The following is a 14,268-nucleotide window of genomic DNA, read 5'->3' on the forward strand; positions in this document are numbered from 1 at the left end:
TAGGAGACGGCACCAATGTATATCATTTCATGCTTACATCACTCCTCATTTTCCATGTTATTACAAATTCAGCCAATTTGAAGACATCCTTGCAACTTGGTAGCCACAGAAGTTTTCACCATGCACAACTTCAGCTACTTCACTGATGAACTCTGATTGCAGGGTATTTGTTAAAACAGCATTAGTGTGAATAAAGATCCTTGAGGAACCCTACTACTTGCTGTTCTCCACTGTAGAAACAATTTATTTTCTCCTACCATTTGCTTTCTCCTTTTCATGTAGGGAATAGCAGGACCAGCCTCTTATCCCAAGACTTCGATAAGTTTATTAAGGATCTTTCACTGAGAAACTTGCCAAACAATTTTGAAAGTTTATTTATATTATCACTCCTATACTAGTGGCTTGTTGATATTCACAAATAATCGCAAACCGCAAAAAATAGTGAAAAGACTTTTTCATGCTTGAATTCCTTTATCCAACTGTGGTATTTCAAATGCTTTACAGATCTACTTTTAAGGTTTAAGTTACACAGAATAGATATTATGCTACCGACCTAAAATTCCCAGGATACCTTTGGAACATTTTTTTAAGTTGGTTTCTTTCCAATCTTCTAATAAGCAGTGCTTTAGTGACAAGCTGTGTGATTTTATTAACAAGCAATTTCAGATTTCAGTTCCTTAAGATGACTTCGATGTATGCCATCTGAATCTGATGATGTCGCTTATAATTTGTCACATAGCCACCTTTTCACTTCATCACCTCTATTCAATTCCGTTCTTAGACTTCTTTCCAGAAAAAGTGCAATTCAGTTGTGGGTATCTGCCCAATATCTTTAACAGCAATGACCTGTAGCAAAATTTACACTCCTTTATTGTCCAACAACCTATTACCCAAGTTGGTTTACATATATGTTTACTATAACATGAAAAACATCCCCTTGTTAGTATGGGATCTTAAGCCTTTGCATACCAAGGTCAACATTCAGATCAACATTCATAAAACCAAGGGGGAGATATTCTTAAACAGAAGGGGTTTCATTTTAAAAACAGAAAAAGAGTCCCGTTGGGCTTTCTGGACAACATTCCTCATACATATATACTCAAATTTATATCACTCTATTCCAAATAGAGTAGTAACACTTGCATCAATTCCCAGGTGTTACTGAGGATTGAGTTGAGAGCTGTCTCTACTTCACACAGCTCCCTGACCAACTACTTTGGCTCTCAACTATGCTTTGGTGATACGTTAACAAAGCATATACATGTTGACAGTACAGAATATAATTTTATATAACTTAGGCCGCTTTCACACGGCCACGCTGGGGGTTGCCAACCCCCCCGGGCCCGTTCGCATGAACGGTCCTGGGAACGACAGTGAAGACGGCGCCATGCTGCGCCGTTGCCCGATCGACGTATCTTCCCTGTGACCGTCCGACATGTCGCAGAGGCCAGGGGACACTCTGCCCTGCGCAACCGCTCCGGAGTCGCAGGGCAGGGGGGGCGTGTCCCCAGGCCTCGGCGACGCGCCGGATGGTCGCAGGGAAGGTAAGTCGATCGGGAAAGGGGGGAGAGGGATGGCGCCTTCTCCCTGCTGCCGTTTGCACGGCAGCAGCTGGAAGCCACCGTTTTCCAAAAACCTCGCTCAGGCAGCAAGGTGGGAAAATGGTGGCTTCGTGCCGCTGGGGGGGAGCGAGGGTGGCGCGGCTGCGAAGCAGCTGCGCCCCACATGCGAACAACTCCCTAGGGACAGCGTTTTTGCCGTCCCTAGGGCGCTGTATACGGCCCGTGCGAAAAGGACCTTAGAGACAGAACCCAGTTCCATTTTCTTTTACGTCAAGAGGTGTGGCACTTCTGCTGCAAATTCATTAGGATAACATTAGTGTTACAGAATTCATCACAGATACTAAGAAACAACGCAGAAAGATCTGGTATTCATTTTTTTCCCATAAAATTGTTACTTCAAGTATTCATGAGAACTGGAGACTGCAAAGAAGACTGTGTTAAGATTGCCTCAGGCATTTATGCAGGAGAGAGAAAGAATTATCTCCCATTTAACTGAATTGCATCCATTGTTTTTAAGCTTCAGCTTTCCACAGTGAAATGAAAACCACAGACACAACCATTGCAGAAGAAAAGAATCTGGCCAGGCTTGCAAATGTAAGAAAGCCTGAAAATTGTTCAGTTATGGAGTGACATGAACATTATACCACACTGGCGTATAATGAAAAAGTAGCTCCCAGTAAATTAAAAGCCCTGATATTCAAACCAATCCAGAAATATAAAAATGAGGTACAAGTCTCATATGATATGTTACTGACTTCCTCAATGGCCACATTGCGTAGCAGTTAAGAGCGGAGAACTCCAATCTACAGAACCGGGTTTGATTCCCTACCCCTCCACATAAGTGGCGGACTCTTATCTGGAGTCCCACCTACCTCACAGGGTGACTGTTGTGGTGAGAGGAAGGGAAAGGAGTATGCAGGCTGCCTTGAGTCTCCTTGCAGGAGAGAAAGGCAGAGCGTAAATCCAAACTCTTCAAATGAAAATACAAAGCTTATCTTGAAAAACCAGATAACCTGTTTAGAGTCCCATAACATCTGAGGGACCTACCGCCCCCTCTTGGGAGGGTTTTAGCTGTCGGACAAGATATTGTTTACTGGAACGCTGTGTTTTAATAGGGGTTTTAATAGTTTAATCCTAATAGAGCCATATATATGTTATTATAGTTGTATTATAGTTGTATTTTGCTATGTTTTAAACTGTGCTCTACTTATATATACATATTAATATGTTGTGCACTGCCCAGAGCAGGAAACCCCCACCCACCCCGCCCAATCAGCCCAATAAAGTCATCCACTGGTATCACCAAAGGAATTTTCTGTATATCTGGAAAAATATTGGCTAATACGATTTTCCCCAATTACAAAACTCCAAAGCTTTATTTTTCTGTAGAAATGTTTCAATGTCTAAATATACATCGTTTCATAATACTAAAAACAATGAATCGATACTGTTGCCAATTCAATATCAGCCAAGCTTGGCAGTTTCAAAATTGTAATCAATTTTCTTCTGATAGTTATCTCTAGAAATGGTATAACAGATTATAGAAAAATGGTTAATTACCATAGGTAAATGTTATTGATAGGTAAATGGGGCCTGGAGGGAAAGAATAAAGCCACAAATAAACTTAATAATTCAATCAGAAACACAAGTTATAAATTCACATGGCTGACTGCGCAGGCCAAATCAAAACCAAAGATAACATTCTTATTGATGTATCTCCTCTCATGTGATGGAAGGGACATTGCAATTACTAATATGCTACCACACTAACAAACAAGCGATGCTTCACAGAGTTACTGTGTGGAAGCCTAGTGACATCTGTGGAACCAAGTTAAACACTATTAAAATAAATGAGCAGCCAGCAACAGTAAACAGCATATGCATAGTCCGTGTGTCCATGGTTTACAGCCCCTTTGATTTAAACAATGTAAGGGAAGTACATGTTGTATTGCCTTTACAACTGCACAAGTATTATTCCAGTAAAAATAATTCTTATATAAAACTTTGTATTTGTGTGAATACAATATATTTGCACTTCGCTCGATTGATTTTTTCCTAATAAAGTGTTTCTTCAGTTCACACATTACTTGCTATTTGGGGCAAAAACTAACTTGAGGTACTTTTAAACTGTCATTTTCTAAGTGAAACATAAACACAATAAATTAAATCTACTTGTAGCGTTAGACTTTTCTCAGAAAGTCCACATCACTAGATAAAACTAACTCCCCCCCCCCCAAAAAAAAACACTGTCAGAGAGAGGACTTCACATGGATGCTTCATGGTGCACTTGAAACATGGTGGCATGAGGGAACACTGCAGGTGCAAATAGTCAGCTTCAAAGAACAAGAGGGCGGCAGCTGCTGCCTTCCTTACAGTTTAATGGTAAATAAACCTTCTTCAACACATGTCTCCAACCTACAAACCATCTAGGAGTTGAGCACTATTTCAGCAGAAATACTATTTAAAGAAAACACATTTGAAAGCACATACATAATCAGAAACAAGGACATTTACAAACAGAATACTACATTCCAGCACAGAGGAGGATATACTGGGAGGGGGGGGGGAAGAGCCAGTGTTGTATAGTGGTTAATACCAAGCAAGTGGACTCTAATGTGGAGAACTGGGTTTGATTCCCCACTCCTCCGCCTAAGTAGCAGAGGTTTATCTGGTGAAGCATATGTGTTTCCGCACTCCTACATTCCTGCTGGGTGTCCCTAAGCTAGTCACAATTCTTCGGAACTCTCTGAGCCCCACCTGCCTCACAAGCTGTCTGTTGTGGGGAGAGGAAGGGAAAGGAGTTTTTTCTTATAGGAACGAAAGGCGGGGTATAAATCCAAACTCTTCTTCTAGAAAATATGATGAGAACAATAAGATGTATTTAGCGGTGAAATTCTATAATCAGAATTAAACTGAAACTGTGAACTGATGTCAATGGGCCAAATGTAGACTTAATTTCATATACAGTACAGGACAGGACAGGACAAGATTCAAGAATTCCAAGTTTTATATATGTGTTATAAACATATCTATTAAGCAACAGTGCCACTACCATCCATCAAGGTGGTGTGGGGAGGTTCACGAAGTGCGGCAGCCTCCCCACCGCCAAGAAGCCTAAATGGACCACAATGGACTTACGCCAGCCAAAAAGCTGGCTTAAGTCCAGACTGTGGCCTGCCGGCACAACACCATCGAAGGTTGAGAGGCAGCCACCTAACATCAGCTCTTCTCCCAGTCCTGTCCCCATCCCACCCCCCAGCATCCTGCACTTCATCCCACAACCAGGGGAGGGTAGTGGCGGCCCCATGACAGTGGTATCACCCCTCCACCGGGATAAGTGCCCCAGAGAAAGTGAATCCATCAGTGCGGTCACCCTGCCACTCCCATCGCCAGTTGCAGTCCCCCCCTTTGTAAGGTTATCTATGACTGCAATGCAATGATCACTTATCTTCAAGAAACAAGAAGTGGGACTTACTTGTGAGTAAAGATACACAATTCACAATATATAACTCCTTCCTCTCTAACAGCATTTAGGATATGGTTATTGTTAAAGACAATAAAAGGGGCACACACTTTCTTTTTGGGGAAAGGAGTAGGAGTAACTTAGTTATATTAATTTTTTATTTTCAAATTCATTATTAATCCTTCTCACAGAGAATGGAGACAAATAAGCCACTCCCTCTCAAGTGATTAAGGCTGTAACACTAAGAGGACGGAAGGCTCTATGAAATCACATCCTACTGAACTCCCTCTCCCTTGTCCCCCAAATCTTCAAGAATTTCCCAAGCCACAGTTGGCAAGCCAACTTTCAGATACATTAAAATTAGTGCTTTAATTTTAAAATATTTTAATTTTGTAAATTTATTTTAAAAATAATCCAAATATAATCCAAAATCCAAAAATAATAGTGATATTGGAATGTAATGAAAGCATATGCATCTATACCCGTGGTGGCGAACCCCTTTGGCACTCCAGATGTTATAGACTACAATTCTATAGGGGCTGATGGGAATTGTAGTCCATAACATCTGGAGTGCCAAAGGTTCGCCACCACTGATCTATACTCATTCTATGACTATCTATGACACAATCTATATATATAAAAAGCTAACCGTGAGTTTGTTGGTAACAGGTCACCTCCCAAATGGTTGGACCAAAGGTGTGAAATTTTTGCATGCCATCCAACATGCCTCCTTCCGTGTTCCTAGCTCCTTCCCCCACTGTGGGACCACTCCTGTGCCACGCAAAACCCAAATTACCACCAAAAACCCACGGTGCATGCCCACAACACAGCTTAGAACACCTCCTTCAACTGCCAGGCTAACTCGCCCGCAGACTGCCACCACCCTCCCCCTCACCTCCAAATGCGCATGCCCACTGTCGCCCAGCACGCACGCTGCTGACACACACCTTCACTTCCCCAAACACACACTCCGTACCGCCGGCTTCCAGCAACTGACCTTCCCAGCCCTCAATGACCACCGCACCAGGAACGGCCTTCCTCTCTGTTCACCGCCTCCTGCTCTTCCAGCCGCACCACCATCCACAGGCCCCACCCCCGCACCGCCAGCCTCGCTGCCCCATCAGCCAGCCTCCATATCACCTTCTCCTGCACCCAGTGGCGAAGGTAGAAGGCGCGCGGGGGGGGGGGGTTTGCAATGCACCGCGCCAACCGCTTTTACTCACGTGTGGCCAGGAAAAAATCCCCACCCTTCCCCCTTTCCCCCATGCCGCCCCCAACCCCCCCACCCCACCTCAAGCGTGGGGCCGCCGGGAGGAGGTGAGCCAGCACCCATCGCAAAACTCGCAAGCCCAGCCGTTTTGCTTCAGTCCAGGCCCAGAGCTCACTCCAGCCGGGGGGGGGGAGAACCTTACAGGTCCTTACAGGAAGGAGGGATGGTGTAACCCCCCCCCCGCAACATCCCGGGGAAGCAGATCCAGCACAGTCCCAGAGGGAGGAAGCTGCCCTGTGGCCCCCACTCTAATCCAAGCCACAGCAACGCGTGGCTGGGTACGCTAGTTAGATATATTGAATGAAAGCCTGCTTGTCTTTGTAAAAGAATAAACCAGTGGCAAAAATGTGCCTTTGACACTCAAGTGTTACAGTGGTCCTGCAGCACATGTGTGCATGTGATATTATTTTCACTACTGGTATTTGGACTGTTGAATAATCAGAATGAATTCTTAGTTTCCATTTCATGAAGATACACTATTCTTGCTCAGAAGGATGTACTTCTAGAAAGTCCTGGACTTCACCAGGACTTCACCCAAAACAAGTGTGCTTAAAATATTAGCCTTAGGGTTTGAGTAGAGGGAATTAAAAATTCTGAATTCTAAATAAATTATGTAGACTCCCTGTGCCAGAGAGAGAAACGCTTCTTACCATGACATGCCTCTGAAGATGCCATTCATAGATGTGGGCAAAAAGTTAAGATCAAAAACTCCCAGACCACACAGCCTAGAAAACTCACAACAGCCAGCACATACATTTTTAACTTAGTCTTTTTCTTATAGCACCAATAAGCATATGCAGTTTGGGGAATTTTCCAAGCTTTTTGGTGGCTGGGTTTAAACAAATCCACTATTTTTTCCTTCCCAGAAAGCATTTATAATATTCGATTGCTTAACTGCAACCCTGTGTATTACTTTGGGAGTAAATCCTATTGATTTCATTTGTGCTTTTAATTTAAAAAATGGTACTTCTTTATATGATACTGTGTTTACTTACTTGTTTTACTCATCTTTGACAGTTTTTACCAAGATACCACATGCTTATTGTGATATAAAACCAGTATATTAGTGGTCTTCCCCCATGTATAGTAATCACCCACACCAATTCCCCTACCAACAGACCCCCAAACACTTATTACCCTACCAACAGCCCCCCAAACACTATTTTTCCAAACTGCTAAACAAATAGCCAGCCTCGTATCTTTTTCAGTACTAGCATCACACGGTGTAATATCCAATATATTTAAAATTTGTCTAGCACTAGAGACCTTATTTCAAGAGATGCAATATCAAACACTAGTAAAACCTGTCTTCCGATTGTGTTTGGGGACATGTAATTTTATGTATGGAAGAAAATCAAAGAACGCCTCAGAAGAACTGCTCAGAAGGTGAAAAGATAAGGACAGAAATAGGGCAAAGGCAAGAGAGAATGTTGAAACAGCAGGAAACATTCTGTTAAAAGAGGTGGTATTAACTAAGGAAGTGTGAAAGTCAAGATGATTCAGTGCAGAAAACAGAAAAAAACTTTTCTCTGCAAAGCTCATTTAATGAGTACTGACACAACAGGCCTTTACTTCATTTTGTAGTACTAAAAAGATAGTGTATGCTATGTATACATGTAGCTAGGAAAGAGGACAAATCGATCTGGGGACTATGAATATAGCCCAAGATTGCATAGAGGAAATTCACAAGTTTGGGGAAGGCCCTGTTCAGACACACAACAAAACTAAGATTTAAGAATCAAGAATAGGACTTGTAATATCGGGCATTCTCCAACTCATCCTCCTCCCCTGGTTTTGGTATTACACACTATCAATGATAGCCAAGGTTAATATGAAACTAGGTGCACTCAAACTCATTTTGGCTAGATTAAGACATAACATTAAATAAAGGTCTGGCATGGAACGCACCCTATGTTCTTTCCACTGTGTACTCAAATGCAACGAGTTATTTTCTCTTCATTGCAAACCATAATTTGTTGTTACATTAAAACAAACAAACTGCAATTTACATTTGCTCTTCCAAACAGGACTGCAATCTAATTTCAGACTGCAGATTATAATCCCAGTTTGAAGAGCAAACACAAAATTTAGTTTACTGGGTTGGAGGTAACAGTAAATTATGGATTGAACTAAAGTGAACGGTTTGAATCCTGTGAACATGTTCTGGCCACAATGGAGTACAGCCTAGACTGCAGAGCTCAGTTCTTCTGCTGCTATCATTGCTGTTCGCATAAGGATTCACTGGAGACCACTGATCTTGGTTAAATGAAAATACTAGGTGTTCCAGCCACAGTAGAGACTGCAGTGGCTAGAACAAACAGACAGCAGAATACAGCCATAGGATTCAAACTAAAATAACTAATAATTGAAATAAAATATCTTCCACAAATTAAGAAAAAAGGGAGCATATTAATATGTTGCTTGTTCACATAGCATTTTTTTTCTGCTATATCTTAACTGATTCTTTGAAAGCCCCGAATAAAGATAAATTGGAAAGGGAATTTAGGAGCACACCTGGTTTTATTTTAATCAGTGTTAGCAATGGTCATGCAGTGGTGAACCAACATACAGCAGGAAAGGAATAATTCACTTGTGAGCCACACTGTGAAGACAGACTGTACATGATCCTGAAATTTAAACTCTGGTTACTGAAATGAACCTGAAGGATTACACCCACAATGCTAGTATAATATCTTTGGCTGGCAAATCCTGTTGCCTTGCTTATAATCATTGCTGTAATACCTCATAGGTGTGGTTACACACACTAGATTAATATACGCAAAAAACTGATATGTGGAAGAACTTCAAAGAACACTGCAACTACCTAAGGGATTTTTAAAAAGTCACAGTCAAGTTCTTTGTAAAACCCATCCTTAGAACTAGACTATGATGATGATGATGATGATGATGATGATGATGTACATAACACAGCACAAGTGTCTGGAATTCGTCTCTGAATATCGAGTCCTTCCCAGGGACCTAGGATATTAGAGGTATTTGCGTAGAATGTGTGCAGCTCCTAGAAGTACTGCTTTCTGCAGCATGTGGACTGATGTTCTGTCCAAGTTTAGGCTTTTCAGATGCTTTTCAAGGTTTCTTGGGATTCCTCCTACAGCACCGACTGCTATTGGGATTACTGTTGTTCTTTTTCACCACAATCGTTTGACTTCAATTTGTAGGTCCTTGTTATTTCGTGATAACAATTTGTAGGTCGTTGTTATTTTCCAGCTCTTTGTCCTCTACCCTGCTGCCAACTGGCACTGTAACATCTATGATCCAAACATGTTTTTTCTCTACCACTGTTATGTCTGGGGCATTTTATTATTATTATTGTAGATTTTACAGCTGCCGGATCTTTAGCTGGTTGTTGGCCTTTCATTACAATTCAAGCCTCACCCAGAGGCCTAGGAAGTTGTAATGTATCGGCGTAGTGTTCATGCAGTCCCAACAGGGCTGTCGTCTGAATTTGTCAGATGTTAATTTTGTCAATTCGAAGATGATGATGATGATTATTATTATTAGTAGTAGTAGTAGATGATAAATTACAAAGAAAAATAAAACAAGATAAATATGCTGGACTATGAAATTATCAAAGTAGAAAAATTTATTCTAGAATATAATACACGAAGGCAACATTGAACAATATGTAGGTATTAAATGCAGGGAGCAAAAACATCTAGATTAACAACATGTTTTGTTTACTGCATATAGTAAGTCAGTAACCATTTGCAGTACATTACTAAAGAGCTGTACTGGCATCCATTGCATGAAAAATCTGTTCTGTTTTGGTTGCGCTATTTTCAAGGCTCCTCAGCTCTCAATGAATGAGCATCAAGAAAACAAAAGGAACACTGGAATAAAAACCAGAGCCAGTATAGGCCTCATGTAATAAGCACGAGATAGATAAAAATTCAAGACCCGATATGTGTGAACAGTTTCACCAACGCAAGGAAGAAAAAAACAGAAACAATAAATCACTAAAGGCCCAGTCACTGCCAAACACTAACCATCTCAGAACCCAGCTGAAGATGACAGTCTGAACAGTCATACAAAAGCCTAGAGAACAACCTGGTCTTCACACACCCTTTGAAATGAGTTAACGAGAAGGCCTTGACACCTCCTCAGGCAGTCCATTCTACAAAACAAGAGTAAAAAACATTCATTTATTTGCATGCCATTATATATGGGGAGAAAGTTGCAGGTTGTGAAAGGTTCAAAAAAGTAAGATGCAGAACTATTTGTGCCCACGAAAAGGGTGAAAACCAGCAAAGATGTTTTAAAATGTGTGGCTACCCAACATCAGAAGAAAGGCAAGCCCAACTTGGAAGTTACAGATGTATGGATCAACATAGACAGAATGGCTAAATTTCAAAGGGGGAAACCACAGCAATCCAATTATATGAAATAAAGCAGTCTTGGCAACACCAGTCAGCTTCTCCAACAGAGCACCTCACTCAGTCAGATGGAACCAAAGGGACATCATCCAACGCTGGTAAATCAATCTGTTCCAAAACACAAATTTTCCTGCAACAAAGTTATAGCCACTTTGTCCAGTGTCAGTTGTTTTTCCTAACCCACTTGACCACTGCATCCAGGCAAAAACAATAATTTCTCAACGCTTAGTATTGGATGACATCCAATTCCAAAATGCCATTTCACTCGCAACTTTAAATAGATATTAAATGGAACTGGCGATCTTACAAGGCAAGTGCCTTGGAAAATGCCTCTGCATTCTGTTAGACCAAAAGAACCCTTCAGAACATAAGAATCAAACCCTTCAGAACATAAGAATCAAATGCTCCGAACAGTCCAATAGGCTGGTACAATCAATAATATCAATGCCATCCAAAGGCCTAACAACAGCAACATGGAAGAATTACTCTTATCTGTAAGAGATCATTCACCAATGAAATTAATGCTGTCTGCATCTCACAGCCAGGCCTAAAATCAGATTAAAATGGACCAAGAAAAGATATCAGAAATCTCTGAAATTGTTGTGCTGATATGTGCTTCATCATCTGGCACAAACATGGGAACTGGAAAAAGTTTAATTGGTCAGGATTTCCTAGCAAAGGATACCTCCCCCCTTAAAAAACAACAACAACCCAGTGGGTAAACCACTGATTCTTGATGCAGCTGGGGAAACTTACCCCTAAGACATTAATTGATCTGGACAAAGGTTTTCTCATTTTTTCCAAGAAGATTTAATCAGTCAAAAGAGACAAAAATCTAATTTGCAAGTGTAGCCTTCACAAATCCAAATAATATCTGTCATGAATTAAGGGAGGAAAGCCTTAACATTTTACAAAATTCAAACTAAAGAAGCTGAAAAGTTGCAAGTACATCCTAATCGAGAATTACTGTATTCTTTATACCTCTCCTAGACTAACAATAGTATATTTTAATAGTGATCTAGTACTTCCATATTGAACCAGTACAGTGTTCTTTCTCTGTATAAATATGAATCAGAATCACGCAGAAAGAAGACTCTTCTGAGCTTGAACCAGATAAATGTATATTTTAACCATTACTAATAGTTAGAGGCACTATAATATACTTTTTGCTTGCATGTATGTGTTCTTACCAATGCTAATAAATAGACAGTAACAAACTGACCAAGAAAATATCTGGATCAGAAACAACTGATATTCATATTGTAGTTTCCTTGTTTAGTGTAGGATGGGTCATACATTGTTAATGCATTAACTCATTTAAAATGTGTTCCTTATACAGATTTACTCATAAGTAAGTAGCACTGAGTACAATAAAATGTACCTCCTAGTAAGGTTACTGTTTCACAGCTTAGCTGAAAACCAACTACTATTTATTCAAGAAAATCCCACATGCCAAATTAATGGTACTAACTTCCTGGTAAGTACATATAGAACTGTAACCTTGTTAAATATTAAATTTCTAGACAGGAAGAATAATCTCATACATAACAAAATATGTGTTTGATTCCTGCTAATATTTTCAGCCATTATTCACATTTTATCACCACCTACAAGGTTTTGGTTTTAAGCAGTAACAGATCTCATACTGGGATACACCAAGGGAATAAAAATTGCACACCATAAATCTCTCTACAAGATATTAATAAAGAACATTAAGAACACACAGTGCCACCCTAATCACAGTAACACTGTTCTAAAGCCACAGTATCGAAGCGCAGATCTGCTACCATGGCTGAGGCCAGGGAAGAAGAGATCCTGGTGAACAATAGCTGAATATTAATGACAGAATAACAGCACCAGAATGTGGAGGGGGATGAACATTCTAATGAAAGCAGCATGGTACAGATGGGTATCCACACTTGGATGAACACACACATATATACATATCTGAATGTAATTTTAATTTAGGCTGCAGGTTCTAACCCAAACAAGGCCATCTGGACGCAAAATATTTTTTTTCAAGCATCTCCATTCTGGATCAGAGTGTAAAAGCAGTTTCAAACAGAAATTGTATGATTTATTTTGTTACAAATACTTATTAAATGGACATCACTAAACACACATACACACAAGCAACATCATCACAACACAGCATTATAATGCACACCATCCCCACAGGGAGAAAGATTATCTACCAATACTTCTAGATTTAACACATTTTTTTAAATTTCCCAGGCATTTACACAAAGTTCTTTTAAACAAATGTGACATTTAAACAAATGTGACAGCCCAGAAGGACATTTATATTTCTTCAAAGCATCATAATTGCATATCATTTGGTGCTTTATGCCACCTAATAATTTTTCACCTCAACATCTCCTGCTGTAATGAAATAACTCAATATGACTTCAATGGGGCAAGAATCAAGCCCCAGTTTAAGGCCTTGGATCAGTGGGTTCAACCATGTCAAACTTAATTTCTATACCATATTTTTCTTTCATTCTGGCTGAAATAAATATATAAGTGAAGGCAACTCCTCCCAGCCATTCTTTTCCTAACTTATCGACACAGACAGCTTTACTAGAAAGTGTTCCTTATACTATACCTATCCCTCCTGTTGTTCTTCCTACACAACCACTTCTCAATTCTAGAAGCAGACATCAATTTTAAATGCAGGCAGGGTGTCACTGTCCCTGGTTTTCCATCATTCCCTTTCTAGAGCTTCTATACTCTGCTCCCCTCCCCACACTGCCTGTCACCTGCTCCCTCCCAGACGGCCTTGTTCTTCCAGGTCAGCTGTGTACACACCTCTGCCTATTCATCCAGGGTGTGTGTGTTGGGGGGGGGGGGGCGAGAGAGGAGATGAAAGAAAGCCATGTCAAGGCAACCAACTCCATTTCGCCGTCAACAAGAGGGAGAGCTTCTCTAACGCACAAACTCCACCAGGATCCACACGCACAACTCCTCCCTAAGCCTATACACATACACACCAGGCCCTGTTGGGTCCCCTCGCTATATCCAGCCCCAAACACCACCACTGTGCCAGATCACAAAGGCCTGGCTCATGCATCAGCAGCACCACGGGCTTGGCTGCCCTCGTCCATAGTCTCACCAAGCCAACCCACAACCTGACCCGGCGGGCCTCCCCCCGCCCCAGCCGTCACCTCGCTCCCCCCATCGCCCTGCGAGACCCTCGTCGCTGCCTCTCTTTTCCGCCTAGTCAGTCTTCTTGCAATGACAGTCAATTGCAAGTCCTTCCGGATCCAGGTGCATTCAGTGTCCCCCCCACCCCAATTGCCAGGCCTTCCCGCTCCAAGTGCATTCAGTCTCCCCCCAACTGCAAGTGCTTCCCGCTCCAGGTGCATTCAGTCCCCCCCGCCCCCCATTGTCAGGCCTTCCCGCTCCAAGTCCCTTCAGTCTCTTTCCCTCCCCCCCCCCTTCTCTATTTACCTAGGGCCACCTCACAGGCTTTGCGTAGTTGGGAATGATGCGCCTTCTTCACCTCCTTGTCAGCCAGGATCTTCTCCAAGGCCCGGGTCAGGAACATGTTTTTCGTTTTCTTCCCCTCATACATGGGGA

The 14,268-nt window shown here is 41.5% G+C and overlaps 1 protein-coding gene across 2 annotated transcripts in view; it reads right to left on the reverse strand.

Annotated features, from left to right (window-relative positions):
* Positions 1-14,263, reverse strand: part of ARFGEF1 (ADP ribosylation factor guanine nucleotide exchange factor 1) — a 107,471-nt gene extending 93,208 nt beyond the window's left edge. For both annotated transcript variants that reach the window (XM_048507364.1, XM_048507363.1), the window contains exon 1: positions 14,140-14,263. In XM_048507364.1, the coding sequence (XP_048363321.1) occupies positions 14,140-14,263 (124 nt within the window). The remainder of the gene's footprint in view (positions 1-14,139) is intronic.
* Positions 14,264-14,268: the final 5 nt, after the last annotated feature.

This window comes from Sphaerodactylus townsendi, linkage group LG09 (genome assembly GCF_021028975.2).
Source record: "Sphaerodactylus townsendi isolate TG3544 linkage group LG09, MPM_Stown_v2.3, whole genome shotgun sequence".
NCBI lineage: Eukaryota > Metazoa > Chordata > Lepidosauria > Squamata > Sphaerodactylidae > Sphaerodactylus > Sphaerodactylus townsendi.